The sequence below is a fragment of the Physeter macrocephalus genome, chromosome 4, assembly GCF_002837175.3.
Source record: "Physeter macrocephalus isolate SW-GA chromosome 4, ASM283717v5, whole genome shotgun sequence".
Lineage (NCBI taxonomy): Eukaryota > Metazoa > Chordata > Mammalia > Artiodactyla > Physeteridae > Physeter > Physeter macrocephalus.
Genome location: NC_041217.1, coordinates 93,001,897 through 93,021,760, shown reverse-complemented (window position 1 = coordinate 93,021,760; position 19,864 = coordinate 93,001,897). Strand labels below are relative to the sequence as shown.

The following is a 19,864-nucleotide window of genomic DNA, read 5'->3' as shown; positions in this document are numbered from 1 at the left end:
TGTCAAACTTTTCAGAGGTTATAGATTCTTCCAGAGTGAAATATACCAAGAAATATTACACATTTTAAAAATTTAATGCTGTCTATGAGCATTACCTCATTTGGTCCAGATACACGCCTAGGAGCTTCTGTTTGGTAACTTTCTGTTCCATAGTTGTATTCTTCAAAATCATCAACAATATTTGCCTAATGGTAAATTCAAAAGAAAAGCAATTAGTAAAAATGTAAGGTAATCCAAAATCGATGGAAATCATGATTTAACTGGGGTATCGTATTAGCCAAATGAGTATTTATCTAGTTGGGTTAGGACAATGACTCATCATCAGAGATCTTCCAGCTTATCTAGGAGAGATCTTGATTGCTTTTTCTTTGCTACCTTTACCCCTAGCTTGGCTTTTGCTGCTGCTTGATAACTTTTCTTCTTCTTGGTTGCAAATTTTTCAGATTTAGGGGGTGTAAACTTTTTGGACTTTTTCTTTGAGTTAGTGGCCACTGTCTTCGTCTTCATTTTGAAATTGAATTTCTTTTTCTGTAAAATGTGGTGAAAGATGGAATGGAAAACATAAATAAAATGAAAAGGGAAATAAAGAGCATGGATGAAAGGAAGGATAAGCAAAGCAAACCGGGCATCATTCCTTCAGGACAGCTACTGTCAAATAAAAATCACAGGTCATAGAAATCAGATGAATGAAAGGCTTATGATAAGTTTGAGGAAAAGTGGACATAAGGAACCACAGGATGACAAACAGCAGGAGACCATACACAAAGGCGCTACTTTGCTTTTACCTCGGTTTGTGCTATTGTCTCCTCAGTTACAGTGGGAGTCTCTGTTATACTTTCAGCCTCTTTATATTCTGCTTCCCCATACTCATAGTCATATTCCATTATATCCTCAGGTGCATACTACATCGCAAAGGAAAAAATATCAGGCAATTTTGTTAGTTGCAGGTAATACTATTTACAAAGCGGTAATCATGTTCTTAACTTTTACTAGTAAAAGTTAAGAGACAAGGAAATACTTTTATTTAAATATTACTTCGTGTTACAAGAAGTAATACTGTCTTATACAGAGTATAATAGCATAGTGACAAAGCAGGTTTTCTAAGAGCAGAATAGTGGTTAGGATTGTGAGGAAATTAAAAGTTTAGAATATTAATTCAAACTTTTAATTGTTGAATATTAATTCAAACATAGCAATTACATACTTGGACATAGTTGTTAAATAGTCACGTTAATTTTGATTTGTAAAAATTGCTACATAAGGCTCCTTTATCTTACAGCAATTTCAATGGGTACTTTTTTTTTCCATTAAACTACATGTTTAAAAATAAAAGTATGGGGCTTCCCTAGTGGCGCAGTGGTTGAGAGTCCGCCTGCCGATGCAGAGGATGCGGACATGTTTAAAAATAAAAGTATGGGGCTTCCCTAGTGGCGCAGTGGTTGAGAGTCCGCCTGCCGATGCAGAGGATGCGGGTTCGTGCCCCTTTCCGGGAAGATCCCACATGCCGCGGAGCGGCTGGGCCCGTGAGCCGTGGCCGCTGAGCCTGCGCGTCCGGAGCCTGTGCTCCGCAACGGGAGAGGCCACAACAGTGAGAGGCCCGCGTACTACAAAAAATAAAAAATAAATAAATAAATAAAAGTATGGAGAGTGGTCTTCCCAAGTATGAAAGAATTTATTATAAGATGGAAAGGGGAGAGGAACGAAAGGGAACAGAGGAACATGAAATGAGTCTATATTTTGTTTGGAATACTGGAACCGATGCAAAAATAAAATCTAAAGTTTATTCAGAAATAACTAATTTGCTGTAGACTTGCTTAAGATCAAAATGAACACAGAATACTTGGGAACCATTAAAAGATTCAAAATTAGATCTGTTTATAATTAATACATTTCAGTTTTACAAATACTGCATTTTTTCTATTGAAAAAAGCATAACACTTAGATACCTTAAACCATGTAAATGTAACTCAAACTGAAAAATGGAATACTAGATTATTCTGTATTAAAAAAAAATTTAGGAGAAATAGGTATGTTTCTCAGTAGAGGGATGTGCAATACAATCATTAATATTGAATGATGAGGAAAATAACATGCTTGCTCACCTTCAGAGCCAAACACCTCTATCAAAATTTTAATTTTTAAATACCAACATAGGTATTGTGAAACATATGTTAATTATTGGTTTTAATTCAAATAACTGTAAATCCATTAAGATCATATATAACAAAAGATATTAAGCAGCAAACTCAACAAGCTAAAACTCTTATATATATTTATATATTATTTATAATATATATTTATGTATAGGTATATATATTTATGTATATACATACATATATTTATTATGTATAATACATAATGTGTGTATATATACATATATACCTATTTGTGTGTATATATATATATATATATATATGCTAAAAGCAACCTATTTGAAATTTCCTAAGTATTATATTTGGTAACATTTTAATTATATCCCAACTGGAACTCTCTTGGTATTTTCAAATTGACAAAAAAATCCCTTTTAATGTGCCAGAAAAATAATTCTTCACCACATGCCTTTTAGAGAACTGTGATGACTGTGCCTTCTAATTTAAAGCTCTATTAGATATAGCAATGCTAACGAGTGCAAATTTCACATGAGACATGTTCAAAACTGACCCCCTGGCAATATTGTATATCTGGCCCTTAATGAAATACCCTCACTAGAGGAAACTTTTCTAGATGGTTCAGCTGAAGGTCATATTGATATATATAGACATACTTTCAGTGTTTATGATTGTCAAAACTTCAATTTGATTAAATTAATTGAGATTGATTCATAATTTTACCTATCCAGTAATAGTTTAATTATCATTGAATATACATTTCAAAGACTTCAACAAATCTTCATTCTAATTAGAATTTGAGTAGAATTTGTTAAAATAGAAGAATGCATATATAACTTTTCGAACATTTGTGTTTCTTCATGACTCTGCAAGCAAGATATAATGCCGACTATTTCTAAGAAAGGTAAAGTAAGTATTAATCAATAGCATCATTAAATAAATAAAACAATTAAATACTGAATTTAGATACATATTAAAATAATTAATGGAAACTGAATATTGTCGAATGAATAATTTTTTCCGTAGTTATAGTCACACATGTTGGAATAAGAAATAGTGGATTTATATAATTACTAGCTGGCAGCTTGAAGTTAAAACATGAAAAAAGATTAGCCAGGCTAATTTATGCTTTAGAATTTTAAAATTAAGCAGACTTTTCAGAATCATATACATCTATAATGAATTGTAAAAACATAAGACAATATATAAAGGCATGAAGGACTGTAAAAATGGACAATTTAAATGCATCTTAAATGAAGCCTGGTATTCAAAGCAGCCAATTACCTTTACTATCTTTATATCATGGTTTTCTTTGCTTATAGGAGGAAACCTTTTCCAACCTCCATAATTCTCTCCTCTATTTAAACTTTTCCCACATGGAGATCAACCAGACTAGCTGTGGTCATGGAATAATGAAGGCAGTAACATGCTTACCTGCTTAGGCACTAAAGCACATCTTTTTCTTAGAGCCATTCAGGAGTCAGTGAAAAGAATCACTGCTTCTCTTCTTATTTCTTTATCTAAACAACATGCCCCTTCTGGTGGGTATTGATATACTTAGGACTTTGCTGGTCTACACGAAGCTTTACAACCTATTTTTGGAGATGATTCTCCCTTCTTACTATGGAATTTGGCGGTGTCTCAAAGACAGGTAAAGAAGAGAGAACTACTTGTAGTCAATCAGATGCATATATGCAAAAAGACGTGCAGTGATGGAAAGATTTCACCTATGATCTCTGAGTTGCCTAGCATAAGTTATAGTATGTGAGGAGAAAGGGTCTTCTTCTAGAAATGTCAAGTCTGTTCTTATTCAGTTTGTTAGAAAAATAGTGGCATAAGTAAATACCCGAACATCTTTGAGAACTAGAATATATGATAAATATTGAGTGCAAAAAATATTAAGTAAGAAATTTCTTTATAAAATATTGTTTTTCCCTTGCTTCTTCTTTTTCCATCTTTTATATTTAAAAAGAAGAACATCAACTGCCTAGTGTATAAAGGGCATTGTCGTCTGTGTAGCACATGAAGAAAGAACCATATGTAGATTTAACACCTAATTTCTTATTAAGGATAATTTAACACGATGGTTTAATACAAAACCATCATAATTTTAATATTAGTTACTTTGCTATATAAATGGTATTGTGGAGGTTCACATAGAATAACAGTTTGATATTATCACTATGTTTAAATCTATCTTCATTTTACATTTCACTCTATGATGATGATGCGATACTGTGCCAAACACATAAAAAATGTAATTTTAACAATGAATTAAAATATGTTATTTAGAGGATATGAACTATACAAAATCACAAGTTGAATAAAACACATTTGAGTTAATTTATAAAATAAATTGACATATTTATTAATCCAAATCAGAATAATAAATATGCAATTTTGCAAATTTATTAATTGTAAATTAAGCAATATAAAGTACAACATGTATGTCTGATGCTCTATTTTGTACTATATGTTCTTTATTCACTGGTAACATTGCATTCCTATTTTGTATAGGTAAAACATCTGTAAAAAAAAAAAATCTGTAGTACAATTATTAAAATGCATATTTGTAATATAATGATGTATTAATGGCTATGGTTCCAAAAGTAATATAAGGATGGCTTACTAATTCCGTTAATCAGGTGTTTTTCATACTAGTATATAATAGTTATCTTATTATTGACGTATCAATGTAATTTAGTACTGGGGGGAAAAGTGAGAGCTGATTCCTCAAAAAAACTTTTCATTGTGACATACTCAACATAGAAACTGTAAGAAATGCTATTATTGCATCACCCAACCAGATTTTCATGGAGCTCTTATTATAGCAGCATGCTCTTTTCCTTATCAGTTACTTCTAGTAAAAGCAAGTTTGATTTATCAACAGAATGTTAAATTTATGAATCAACAACTAAGGTCAAAAAGGGAAAGTCTACTTTTAAATGAATTTAAGACAAAAATGGTTAAAAATATTATTTTGCTTTAAAATAACTCTGCTTACCTGATGTAATAGCATTAAAATATGGGAATAAAACACCTCAAGGTGATATAATAAGAATGCATACCTTCATTCTTCCAAAAATCAGAGCCATATCTGTTACTAAAAAGAACAAGACTTATCTTTCTTAAAACAAGAGCAAAATAAATCTCACCCATATTGAACACGCATACTAATGTTATAAATTTTAATATTGAATCACCACATAATCTCTAAGATATAAAAACACTAAAACCTGATGGATATTTTACCTATCCTCTTGGAATTCACAGACTGTTTTAATAAATCATGAGGGAATTCACAGACTGTTTTAATAAATCATGAGGAAATAAAAAGAATGAAGCACTTGAGAACTGGGAAAGAAGCAAACACAAATATCCAAGTAATTTCTCTTTTTTCTCTCATATTTGGTTTCCTGTTAGCTTCTTAAGACTTTATCCTGTTTTAAAAAAACATTAATATTAAGTCATGGAAAAGATCAGTGCAACAGAATTCACTATCATACCTTAAAAAGGAAAGTAATGTCAAAAAATATATTTCAAGCACTTAAATGGTAAAATCCAAATTGAATTCGCATGCAGAAATAACAGTAAATTAAAATTAACAGATAAGATCCTAACCTATTCTAAATAGTAGAACTCAAAAGATGGTATCTAATAGTATTTTAATAGTCAAGAAGAAAGCTATTTGAGTTATTTTCAAACATAAGGACAGTCTTTATGTTTTTAACTTCCACCCTCACCTCCTAAAATTAAGAACTCTTCACCTTGAGAAAAAAATTAAAATATAGTTTTGCTGCTAACTAAAGACTCAATTCCTTCCAGTATTTGCTTTATAATTTCCAGAAAATTCACATTAAAGAATTTTACCTAAAAATCTGCATAAAGCATACACTGTACTACATTTTTTTCTTTTTTGGGATATTCAAGTCTGACAAAATTGCTATGGCTAACTTAAATGTACTTATTTTTGGTCTGAGAGAGAATAGAGTCAAATTTCATTATGGTGAATTTTCTTGCAAAAATAGCCTGGAAGAATGGTTTCACACCCAAGTATCAAATAAAGTGACATAATATTAATCAAAGAATATGAATATTTAGTTATGGCAATCAGTTCATAATGCTTTTCATTTCATTGCTCTCTGTATCAAATCTTATGCAAGAAAAAGAAAACTTACATATCAATGTAGCATAGCTTTACAGAAATGGAAAAAAAAATCCCTCTAAATATTCAACACAGCCTGACAACTTTAAGATAGCACTAAAGTTCCTTTCTCATCTGCATGAATTGCCAAAGGCCTGGGGATATGGCAAGTACACCAGAAAATAGTCACCCTTGTCTTGAGGCTGTTTTAATTACTGAAATGCTAAGGACAAAATATATCTTTGAGAAATTACCTTTTTTCTCATCTCCCCCCAAATAAAATATGCTCCTCTACACAGTATATGTGAAGTATCTGTATTTTTACGAAATTATGTAACAAAATACTTAAGATGGAAACAAACACCAAAAATCTTCTTCAAATCACATATTCTTAGAAATATTAAAACACTATAAATACAAGGTAAAGTTTAATTAAAAGTGAATAAATGGAGGTGAGCCTCAAAACTGCAAACCTATGTCCTTACCATTGGAATGAGAAAACCTGCCCTTGATCTTACGGTCCTCACCTCATCGATCTGGGGTTCCTGAGCCTGAGCAGCCTTGGATGCTGAGGAATCACAGTCTGGACTGTAATGCTCACAGTAGTCATACGCTGCTTTGGGGTCACCTATGATCAAGAACTGCTGGATGTCCCCCTGCCAAGAAACAAACATGGTTATGTAGTCAGCATATTTGAATACACATATATCCAGAGCAAGATTTATTCAAGACACAATGTAGTTCATCTTTAAATATGAGAAGAAATCGCTTACATTTCAATGTTAAAAACAGTCCTATAGGATTGAGAGAGAAATTCACACCTGTTTAACAAATCAGATCTTCTGCTATATTGTGGTTCAGAGAATCTATAGTATATTCATCTGTTTGCTAAAACTTGATTTTACTGCATTCACAGTTTACTCTGTGTGGAACAAGACAAACGAAATGTGAATAATAAGCTGATAAAAAAGTAAATAAGATTTTAAAACTATAAATATATAAAACTGTAATGTATTTCCAATATTAAATAATGGAAGAGTTTGAATTATTTTTTCAGCAAGTTTATACAAGAATTTTTATTTTATTTTATTATTTTTTTTCAGTACGCGGGCCTCTCACTGTTGTGGCCTCTCCCGTTGCGGAGCACAGGCTCCGGATGCGCAGGCTCAGCGGCCATGGCTCATGGGCCCAGCCGCTCCGCGGCATGTGGGATCTTCCCGGACCGGGGCACAAACCCGCGTCCCCTGCATCGGCAGGCGGATTCTCAACCACGGCGCCACCAGGGAAGCCCACAAGAATTTTTAAGTGAAAATATAGATCCAACTATTGAGTTCTGTTAGAGGACTAAATATCAAAAGAAATTTCTACTTACAAATATAAATGAGAAATGCAGAGACCAGAAAAATCCAAATTACAAATTAAAAAGCATGAGTTTGGCATATTTTTGTTAAAAATGGAGCATCTAAGCATACATCAAACTCACCTATTTAGAAATCTGAATAATTTTAATAAAAAATAAACATTAGAAATAATTAATAGGGTTATCCAAAGAGTTTTAGTTCCAGGAGGTTCTGGAAACTGTGTAAACAAGAGGAAGATCAAATATTTTGCTCTCAAACCCATCTGAATATTTCCACATGGGTCTAATTTGACATGAAACTAGTTTGATATAAATCTATGGGTCATGACCATATTAATTCAGAATTATATTCAGGCCTAGAAGAATGTCTGGGTTAATATCCATTTGACTTGGTGATTCAAGTCCCTGTAAGTCTGAGCTCATGAGTCTGATTCACAGAACTCCTGATATCATTTTGAATAATTTCAAAGCTATTTCAGCTTTCTCTACGTCTGATTAACATAAGCTATTTAGAGCCTAATGAAAATTTTAGAAGTCTCTAACATTGAGTTAGAGAGCAGGAAATAATTCATAGCACTTTTATACCACAATATTCATTTATTCATTTATTCATCAACAAATGTGGATTGAGAAAGTACTATAGACAAGACATTGAACATAGTATCACTGGAGATGGAAACATAAATTTGATGTAATCCTTACCCTTGGAGAGTGCAATATAGTGGTTAAGATTTAAAACTGTAATAAAATGGAGAATAAAATTTATAACTTGAAAAGATATAAGCAGACTCTTGTGCAAAGTGCCAAGAAAAGAGTATAAATTATTTAGTTCTAGCTGGCAATCCTTTATTGAATACTGTGGTTACTATCTTTGGTGTGATATTTATTTCTATTTGTATTGCTCTTTCTTCTGTCTAAAAAGCACTGTATATTCTTACTCTTAAAATTAGCATTTATGCTAATGGATCAGAAATCTATATTTCCTTCATATCACTTTACTGAGATATAATTTACATATAGAATTTATTCCTTTAAAGTGGACAATTCAGTGTTTCTTAGTTCATTCACAGAGTTTTCCATCCATCACCAATATCTAATTTCAGGAAATTGTCATCACCCCTAAAAGAAACACCATAACCAATGGCAGTCACACCTTATCTCTTCCTTTGCTAGCCCCTGGTAACCACTGGACATTTCATATAAATGGAATCATACATCATGAGGCCTTTTGTGACTAGCTTGTTTCATTTGTCATGTTTTCGAAGTTCACCCATGTTTTAACATGTATCAGTACTACATTCCTTTTTTGAAATAACAACTTGCTGTATGAACCTACTATTGAATACATTTTATCTAGTCAGCTGTTACTAGCTATTTGAGTTGTCTCAACTTAGTAGATATTTTGCTATTTGTTTTTTATATGTCATTCCTTTTTTGTTACTCTCTTACTCTCTTATTTTGTGCTATTGTGCAGGCTCAGTGGCCATGGCTCACGGGCCTAGCCGCTCCGCAGCATGTGGGATCTTCCCGGACCGGGGCATGAACCTGTGTCCCCTGCATCGGCAGGCAGACTCTCAACCACTGCGCCACCAGGGAAACCCCAACTAGTGAACAATTTTAATGATTTTGTTTCTTTTACTATATTTTAGAGAGTTTTTGTTTTAGTGATTACCCTGGGAATTATAATTATCTTAATTTATAACATTTTTCAGATTAATATGAACTTAATATCAGCACTATACAAAAATTTGTTTCTGTATAGCTCTATTCCCTTTTCCCCTGCTTTGTAATATTATAGTTATACAAATTACATCTTTATACAATATAAGCCATCAACATAGTTCTATAAATTTTGCTTTATGCAATTGTATTTTAAAACAGATAAGAGAAGGAAAGTGCTATAAACAACAACAACAAAAATTTGTACTGTTTTTATATATACTTATGTTGGTAATTTTACCAGTGTTTTTTTATTTCTCTGTGTGAATTTGAGTTACTGTCCGATGTCCTTTCATTTCAATCTAAAGGACTCCTTTTTATTTCTGGTAAGGCAGCTCTACAAGCTGCCTTTGATACATTATTTGTTTTTCATAAAGCTGGGAATGTCAATTTCTTCTTTGTTTTTTGAAAGATAGTTTTGCAGGATATAGCATTTTGGTTGACAATCTTTTTCTTCCAGAACTTGGAATATGTCAACCACTGTTTTCTGGACTCTATGAAATCTGACAAAAAATTAGCTGTTAATGAGAATCTCTTTTATGTTATGAGTCATTTTATTATTGATGCTTTGCGGATTCTTTCATTCTTTTGACTGATTATTATACTTTGCATGTGGATTTCTACAAGTTTATCTTGCAGTTTCTTGAGATTCTCAGATATATAGATTAATGTGTTTCATCAAAATTGGGAAGGTTTTGCTAATTATTTTTTGGAATATGCTTTGTACCTCCTTCCTCTCCACTCTTTTTGGGACTCATTATTATGTCTATGTTGCTATGCTTGATGGTATCCCACAGGTCTTTGATGCTCTGTAAACTTTTTGCAAGTTTATTCATTCTTTTCTTCATACTGAGTAATCTCAATTGATTTTCAACTCCTGATCTATTTTGTTCTTTTTTAAGACATTCTACCTTTATTTATCTCTATTTGATAAGGCTTCATTCTCATACTTTCATGTAGTTGTTAAGCTGTGGCTTCCTTTAGTATATATTTTTTTTAACATACTCATAATTGCTGATTTAAAGTCTTTGTCTGGTAAGTCCAATGTCTGCATGTCTTCAAGGACAGTTCCTATAGATTTGTTTTTCCTTTGTATGGGACATAATTTCCTGATTATTTGCCTGCCTCATAATTTTTTGTTGACAGCTGCACATTTTAAATGTCACCTGTGGAGACTGGATTCCATTGCCCCCTCCCCTCAATGCTTGTTGTTATTTTGTTTGTGGTTGTTTTTCCTGCTTGTCTGGTGACCTTTTGAAGTAATTATATAAGTCAATTTTCTTTGTTTCCTGTGTCCACTGAGGTCTCTGCTCAGTTAGGTTAGTGATGAGCAAATGATTGGACAGAGAATTCCTTAAAAATCTCTCACTATTTGCCAAGAGACTTTGAGTGTTTATTTGTGTGTGAGCATGCCTATAATATTCCAACAGTTTACAACTCTGCCTTAGATCTCATTTCTTGCTATGCAGATCCTCAAGGTCAGTAATATTTGAGATATTAGGGTCTCTTCAGGTCTTTCTTGGACACGCACACAGGCCTACTAGATCTCCAAGAGTATATTGAAGTTCCTCGGTGACCTTTATAGACATCTCATTTCCAAACTTTGTCTTTTTAGTGTCTTTGTCTGATCCTTGTTTGCTCAATATCCTAACAGTTAAATGAACACTGCCAACTACTTGCTAAAGATCTGCATCTAGAATGTCTCATTAGTAACAGAGAAATGACTAAAATTAAAATGTCAAAAACACACATCTGCCAATAAAAATTTCATTGACATAATATATTACAATGTTTAGTAATCCTTGAGATAAATTTTGTTGAATTCAGAAATTTCTCTACAATCATATTTAGCTATATTTCTTCAGTTATTTAGTCATTTCATTCAATCATTCATTCAAAAAGTGCTTTGAAAGTGCATGTAACATGTTAATATGTTCAGATAACACCCAAATAAGGAAACACCTACTTTATTTCCCAGTAAAACATGAAAATGAAGCAGAATCAGCAAATATCCATTCACAAAATATATGGCTTATAATGGTCATACTATTATTAGTGTTTCCAACTTCAAAATTATTTATTTTTATATGTTATGAGGCAGTACAATCGAACAAATTAGATTGTTTCTGAGATTTTTTTGAATTCTTTTCTGTAAATAGCTAGAATAGACTCTAATATTTAGCTTATGCCTACTGATTTTAAACATTCTCACAGCAAATGAATATAAATTCTTAAAATTTATTGATAACATTTCTCAAACACTAACTTATGAGTTTAGAACACTGAGTAGCCACAATTGAATTATTATAAATGAGTAATAACTAGTAACAGAGAAATGTGAATATTCTTCATTCTGTTGTTTAAAAAAGGCATCATTCAGTACCTCTTGTGTACTGTCATCATTGAGGGTTTCAATCAGAAATTCTGATTCTTGAATCCCAGCCTTGCCATTAATCACTTGGAATTATGCAAGTCACTCACCCTAATTCATCATTTGTAGAATGAATGCATTTAGAGATCATATCTAAGATCCTCTTCAGAACTAAAAATTATAGAGTTCCACACTTAACTTATATATAATATAATAAACCAAATGATGCTTTTTCTGAAACACAAAAAATTGCCTATCTTATTACATATAGTATTTTTAATAGTATATTTTTTAGATGAATACTGGTTTCCTGAGTACTTAACTGTTCTAGTCAAGGCACTTCACTTCATTAAATGGAATCCTGCCAACCTTTCCACAATAAATTCTTTTTTCAGGTGTTTGATATTCAGCCATTAAATATAGCACTACTGGAAAGAAACTGGAAAATTGTGTTAAAAACCTACAGTACTATTTTCCCCAGAAGGCATTTTATAGTGTTTTATGTTAATCATATGACATGTTATGAGACAGTCTGTAGACAAACAAAAGCATCCTGACAGCTTGAATGAACTATAAATATTTAGATTCAACAGTCATAAAAATTTCTACAGCTGGAAAAGGGTGAAGTTACCAAGTAAAGTTGGCATCTGCCATACACAACGTATGAAAAAGACATCCTCCTCCTCTAACGCTCTACAAAACCAAAATTAAAGTGGAGCTGAAACAATTACCTTGCTATTTACAGCTCTGTCAACTAGGTCTATACGATAGTATTTTTCTATAGACAGAATGAGTCTAGAGGAGGGAAGCAAAACAAATGCAAGAAAACTGAACAGAAACTATATATAAAGATGAGGTTCTTCTGAATGTCACATGCATTGCAAAAGGATCCAGCCACATTTTTATCAAGACCAATTATATAAGTAATAGCATATCCTCCTTTCAAAACTAAAATATAATGCACATATTCTAATAATTTTTGTTATTTTTGTTTGTATATGCATATATATAGTAACTCTCTATAAGGCCTAGCTATTTCCTTTTTCTGTGCTATGAATGTAATTACATTATAATTCAGGAAATACACAAGTTAATACACATTTAGCTTTTTTGCATGTACAAGAAATCACATTTATTGAAAAAGTGTTGTACAAGAAATTGGTATAATGTCTAAGGTCACATGTCCATGTGTCAGTGTTAAGTGTCTGAATTTTCAGATTCAATTCCTCATCCTATGAAGTCAACCAATGCTTGGTTGAAGTCAGTTCCCAGCCTGAGAATCCACTGAACTGTACAGCAACAGCAGCTGATTCCTGAGAATGAGCAATGAAAAACCAGGTTTTGATCACCTGTCATGTTCAATTCCATGTGATTGAATAAGGTAACCTGTGAATGAATTATGTGCTTGAAGCATAATAAGATCCCAAGAATGACAGAGGAAATTCAGACATAACCAAAACAGTTAAAGCAGAGGCTGGATCAATATACAACTATAATTGTTCAAATAAACAGTTTGTTTTTAAACAGCTTATTTATAAACAGTCTCTCTAATATCAACCTGGCAACTAGTAACTCTACAATCCTATAAGGCTTTTAATTCCACTATGAATCTTGGAAGGTTTAAACTTTTAATATTAAAACTTGGGTGTTAGTTATATTCTAGGAGAATAACTTACTTTTGGTAATATTTGGAAAAGAAGACTCCAAGTATTTATTGACTATGTGTCTCACTGAATTTCAAAGCTTTCTAGAGTTAGAAATTTCATCTCCCCTAAACATGTTGTAAATCACATGCTGCAATTGCATTCTATAAAATCAGCTAGCCTCCAAATTTCCCGAAGCACATTCTTACCTCCATTAACTTTAACAAGCAGGTATCTCAACGGGAATGAATGCTTTTATAAAATGCTTCTTGTTAAAATCTTGACTGTATGTTATAAGCAAATAGGAGTTAGGTTGATGAAGAAGATGGAGAGGGAAATAGTATTAAACAGGAAAACATCTGAAACAGAACTCTGGATGCATGAAACTGACAAAGCTGGAAAAGTACATATAGTGCTGTATAGTTGGAGGGAAGGCCCTATATGGTGATAATGAGCAGTGAGGGTTGAGGGATGAAAGAGATAAAGTAGAAGAAAAAAAAAGAACCAAGCAAGGAACAAATCTGAGAAAAGCTTTGTCTGTGAACTGAATTCTAAAAGTTACAGAATGTCATTCAAGGACTTTGAACCATGGAGCAAATTGATCAATGACATATTTTAACAAAATCGCTATGACTACATAGGGAAGGATGATTTGAAAGCAGCTACTTTGGAAGCATGAGACTCTTGCTTAGGAATCCACCGCAGTTAAGCATTGGGGAATTTAACTCAGCAATAGCAGGAATGGAGTAGACGATACATAGAGTTTATTAGAGAAAAACGTGTGAGATTTGGGAACTGACTAGGTAATGATGATGGAGTGGGATGCGAACGGCAAGGAGAGAGGGAGGAAGTGCATTAGAGAAGAGTGGAAGGTAGTTCTGTAGTTTCTGGTATGAGCAAGGGTAAGATGGAAAAGCCATTTACTCAGTCAAGAAACAATAAAAAGGAAAAATTGGGGATCAACCTTTTAAGTCTATGAAGTGAAATGATAATTAACGATTGTTTCTAGAAAAAGTTTAGTCTTTTTTTTTTTTTTTAAGAAACTTGCCTTTATTTACTTTTGAATTGTACTCCTCTACGTGCCAACTGTCAGGTTATATCACTGAGGCCAAACCAAGTTATAAGCATCAATAAGAATCAGCAGAAAGTTTCCTTTTAGCTGGACAGCCCATACCTCTTTCTGTAGCAATTTATACCCATTTTTTCACTGATAATCAAAGACAAAATGAACTTGTCTAGACTTAGTGTTATGGGATGACCTGTGTCTCCCAAATTCATATGTTTAAGTTCTTAGCCTCAGAATCTCACTATATTTGGAGATGGGACCTATAAAGACAGAATTAAGATTAAATGAAATCTTTATGGTGGGCCCTAATCCAATATGACTGGTCTTTTTATAAGAAGAGATTAGGACACAGACACCACAATGCGAAGGTCATGTGAAGACACAAGGAGAAGATGACTATCTACAAGCCAAGGTGAAAGGCCTCAAAAGAAATCAACCTTGCTAACATCTTGCTCTCAGACTTCAAGCATCTGGAACTGTGAAAATATTAATTTCTTTTGTTTAAGACACAGTGTGTGGTATTTGGTTATGGCAGCCCTAGAAAACAAATACAGACTGATAAATACTAGTTTGTTTTTATTTATATCTTGCAAGTATTATCTTTATAGCAGAATAAAGAAGAGCACTTCAAAACAAGTATTTTTGTTTGTTTGTAACATGGGTAATCTCTAACTATGTCCAGGGACTGGTATTAAGTAGATGCTGTGGAAATATTGACTGATTTAATTTGGCAAGCAGCTAGAACTCAGGGTAATCACAGGTTATCATACACCCGACAGTATCATCATGTGTAAATATCCCTCAGGCATTAGAGGTAATAGAAAGTAAGAATGATAAATAAATATTTGTCTCCAAGTATAAATAAAGAATTTGAAGGGAACAAGTTTTTAAGTAAACTTACCAGAGTTTTAAAGATCTTTTTCAAATTAAATTATGCTAGAGGTCATAGTGAGTTTAAACAACCATTTATATGATTTTTTTTTAATGCAATTTCATTACACTAGTAAAAAAGTTAGAACAATTCCTGGTTGTATCATTAACTCCATATTAATGAAATTATATCCTAATTCTACTTCACGTCAACAATGAAAAGAAAATAGGAATACAAAAATGTTTTATCATTTTTATATATAATATAAAATATATATATATATATAATCAGAATAATACATTTTTTGTATTCTATACTTCATTTTATCTATTCATAGTAATATAAATCAAAAGTAAAACAACATACTTGGTTCTCTCTTGATTTAAGAAAACACACGCAAAATTAAATTACAAATCATAAAAAATACTGAGATGATCCTCAGATTACAAAAAGACTCATTTCAAATGTTCATTAAATAATGAACATTTAAAATATGAATAATCAAAATTTGATCTTCCTCCCAAAATAAAGTCATCTGATGCTTTTTACAAACATCTGTTGTTCAAAATAATATAACTGAAGATAATATTTAAAATCTAAAAAGAGGATTTTAAAACAAAATGGAAATCATTTGGGACCTTATCTCTAAAAATTAACTTGAGAAAAAAATATTATTTGTATGAAAGAAAATATTATGTATCATTTAATATTTTAAACTTGTATTTTAACACAGACTCAAAGAAACAATTCATATAAGTAATATCAGCATAGAGATCAAATATGACCTTTGCAAGCAGGTATGACTTTTGCTGCCTGTCACACAAAGTTAACTGCAGAATTTAACATTTACTTTATATTTCATAGCCTTGACAGTAAATTTTGAATTTATTTTAAAGTAATTATCATCTTTTGAATATGAAAAGAAGTGATAGACTCTTCATCATTTCATAAAGAGTTTAACAGTTGAACTGGCACATTTACTCTTTTAACCCAAGCAAATAAACTGTATCATTTCTTTTCACATATCTGTTTAGCATCATCATTTTTATTTCCTATTTTTAAGTCTAGAGAAAATATCAGTGGATGAAAAGAAGTCATCGGTAGTAGCATTTTTATACATTTATTATTCTAGCTCTACATGCAATGATACTGTCCCAGAAGTAATAGGTCCTAGAAATAATATTTTAAAATACTTCCTTATTTCTACTCTGTTGCACTCCTCTACTATAATAAATGATACATTTCTTTAGTGAACTGAAGTTTTATTAAATCAAAATTTGGCCTTTTTATGAAATATATAAACCTTAGAGGATTTTAAAAGTATGCATATACATTATAAAGTAATTGATATACCTTTTTTAATTTTGAAAAAAATGTTTTTTTAGTACCAATGTGAAAACTTCTTTGCTCACTACAGAATGTAGTCAAACTGTATATATGTCTACTGAACAGTGAAAGATGGGGGTCATGCTCTCAAATTTGAAAGCCAGAATTCCCTATTGAAATGGGAGTATTAGCAAAGAACTATACTTTTGAAGGAAAAAAAAAAAGCAAACCTGTTACACAGCATTCCTAATTTCAGGAGGCACTTCAGGCCTTACAATTTTAAGACAAGCTACATTTTTCCCCCCAAACAAAATATTTTCTTAAAAAAGAAAACAGCAGAAGTAACACATAATTTTATTAATAGGCACAGATACATTATAAGTCATTTAATAAATGTATTTCTTCTATAACTTTTAGTGGTAACTTACACAGAAATTTGACAGCCAGATAACTTTCAGAATCCTTTCCCCTGGTTGTCTATCAATCAGTCATCTATCCATTTAGTCAACACATATTTATTGAGGCAAAGTAACATGCTGACACTATAGATAGGCAAAAGAAAAATAAAGAGGGAAATCAGACCCAGATCCTACTCTCAGATAGCATATAACCTGGTAAGGGAGATTAATTATACACAGACATGATATATAAGAAACATATTTCTTTAGTACTTACTATATTCCAATTATGAAAAAAAATAAATTGGGGTGACAGGGGTGGGGTGATGACACAATTTTCATCTGGGAAAATCAAAGGAATATCTAGAAGGACCTGGCGTAAATGAAATAATTAATGAGAAAGTGTCTAGTTTTTCTTTTAAATATAAAGATACTTGGTATTCTTTGTTGGCTCCCAGAATCCTAATCATTGCTCTCTCTTACCCTGTGCCTAAAGAATATGACCCCATAGCCCACATCATCAGACTGTCTTGCAGGTCGGTTTCCAGTACAGACAATGGAAGTGACCACCAAGAGTTAGGAGTTAGGAAGGTGCGAAGAGAAGGAGGTTGGGTAGTTTCGCCAGACACTTTCTTGTCTGTCACAGCAGTCTGGTACCTTGACCACTAGTGCCACTGTCAGAAAGCACTAGTGCAGGGCTCCAGCTTCCACTGTACTGCTATTTCTGCCCCTTGCCCATTTAACCCTTGGAAAGGTAATACTCCTTGCCAGGTAACTCTGCCTCCTTGTTCTAACCTCTGAAATCACCTGAGTAGAAATTCAGTTTCCTGCTGGAACCCACACTGAACTCACTCACAGAGAGTATGAGAAGTTAGAGAAAGACCCCATAGTTGAAGGCCCTAAAATAGTAATTGGCATCGTCCTTTTATATATATTAAGTTTAAGGATTCAAATAATCAGTATGTATCACTTTCCAGAAAAGTACACTGTATCTACTAGAATACACACAGTTTATGGTCGGGGTTCCTCTTCTTTTTTTTTTTTTTTTGGCCATGCCAGCGCAGTTTGCAGGATCTCAGTTCCCTGACCTGGAACTGAACCCAGGCCATGGCAGTGAAAGCCTGGAATCCTAACCACTAGGCTATCAGGGAACTCCCAGGGGCTCCTCTTCTTAATAAGCCAATCTACATTATTCAGCTAAACTCACTGGAATATAAACTTCATGAGAGTAAGGACCTGTCTGTTTTGTTCTCCCAGGTTTCCACAATTCCTGGAATAGGCCTGCACATAGTGAGTATGTACTAAATGTTTGTTCGGTAAATAGATATCCAGGCAATTAATTTATTCACCATTATAAGACTCAATTTCAACAACTGTAAATTAAGAATACTATTATTTGTCTTGTATTTCCTACAGATTCTTTAAAAATTAATACCTACTTAAGCAATTTTTAAAGTGTAAGTGTACACAAATGTAAGGTATAATTATTATAGTACTTGAAGCCAATTAAAGGAGAACACACCTTTGAGCTTAAACTTCTAGATGTGTTTATAGACTGTAAAATTTAAGAAATGCTGCTGGAGAATACATTTTTATTCGTTCCATAAATAAATTCCCAAAAAGTGGAGTTTCAGAAGACTTAAAGTCATTATTCTACAAGTAAAGCCCATAAGGAAAAAGTATAATAGAAGAGAAAGAAAAGTACATTCAGATAAACAGTTTCCAGCATGTACCACTGTAAAAGCAATAGCTTAACAAAATTCTACAATGTTTCCATAAGATATTCCCTGGACACTAAAACTTCTGCTCACATTTGATATTAGAGCTTTGTTGAAAAGTATGGTGGGTCTTGGAAGAGGTTTTTGATTGTATATCCAGGAACAAGACTGACATTAAATCTTAAACATGGCATAAAATGCTCAAAAAAGTAGAGATTATCAGAAGATTAATTGAAAAAATATGCTTCTTGACTACTAAGACTTCTGAATTTGCCAAAGCATTAACTCACATCATAGTTTTTTTTTCAGACATTCTATACACTTAATGATTCTTTCTCAACTATTTTGTGTGGAAAAGGAAAGCTGCCAAAATGCTTCAAATTTTAGTTTAATTGAAAAATGCATCAGAGATTGCATCTGAACTATAATTCAAAGGAAAAAATGAGAAAAACCACATAATCACAGACAGAACTGCTACCCACACAGTCCTTATATTTCACTGTGTCCCAAAATCAGCTTAAGAAATCAGTTTTAAGAAAATGAGTAGTGATCCTATGTTACTTGAATGTACTACTAATTCAACAACTGTTTACCAAGTATTACAAAAATGCAATACTTTAAAACTTTAAAGTTGTATAAAACACTACTACAAAAAGGGCACATTTATCTTATACTTTCTAACAAACATTCCTACTGAAAGAGAACTATCAATGTGGCTCTATTCCACAAAAAAAATAATAAAAGAAAACGAGGAAAGAAAAAAAGATTAGAAAAAAGGTAACAAATCTTTCTTCCTGCTTCCTTGTTGGCCAAGATGATCTATACTCCTTGAATTAATAAGTGCTAGAAAGCATATTTATTTCATCCATTTAAAAAATATTTTCAGGCAGTGTTGTAGACACTATGGGTACAATACAAAGCTTCTGCTCTCTTGGAGCTTACATTCCAGAGAAGGAAAGAGAAAATAAGCAAAATATAGTATCAGAGTAATAGGTGCTGTAAAGAATATAAAGCAGGATAGGAGAGATTGTAGAAAGTAAGATACTATATTACAAACTGCGATCATGAAAGATTTTGCTGATAAAGGGACGCTGAGACAGAGACAACTGAGGAACTAAGGAAGTAAGAAATTCATAGAAA

The 19,864-nt window shown here is 32.4% G+C and overlaps 1 protein-coding gene across 2 annotated transcripts in view; it reads right to left on the bottom strand.

Moving 5' to 3' along the window:
- The window catches only part of COL11A1 (collagen type XI alpha 1 chain), a 198,906-nt gene that overhangs the window by 128,754 nt on the left and 50,288 nt on the right, over positions 1–19,864 (bottom strand). For both annotated transcript variants that reach the window (XM_007113602.4, XM_007113603.4), the window contains exons 5-7: positions 6,780–6,908; positions 786–902; positions 96–185 (exon numbers count right to left, since the gene is read on the bottom strand). In XM_007113602.4, the coding sequence (XP_007113664.1) occupies positions 96–185; positions 786–902; positions 6,780–6,908 (336 nt within the window). The remainder of the gene's footprint in view (positions 1–95; positions 186–785; positions 903–6,779; positions 6,909–19,864) is intronic.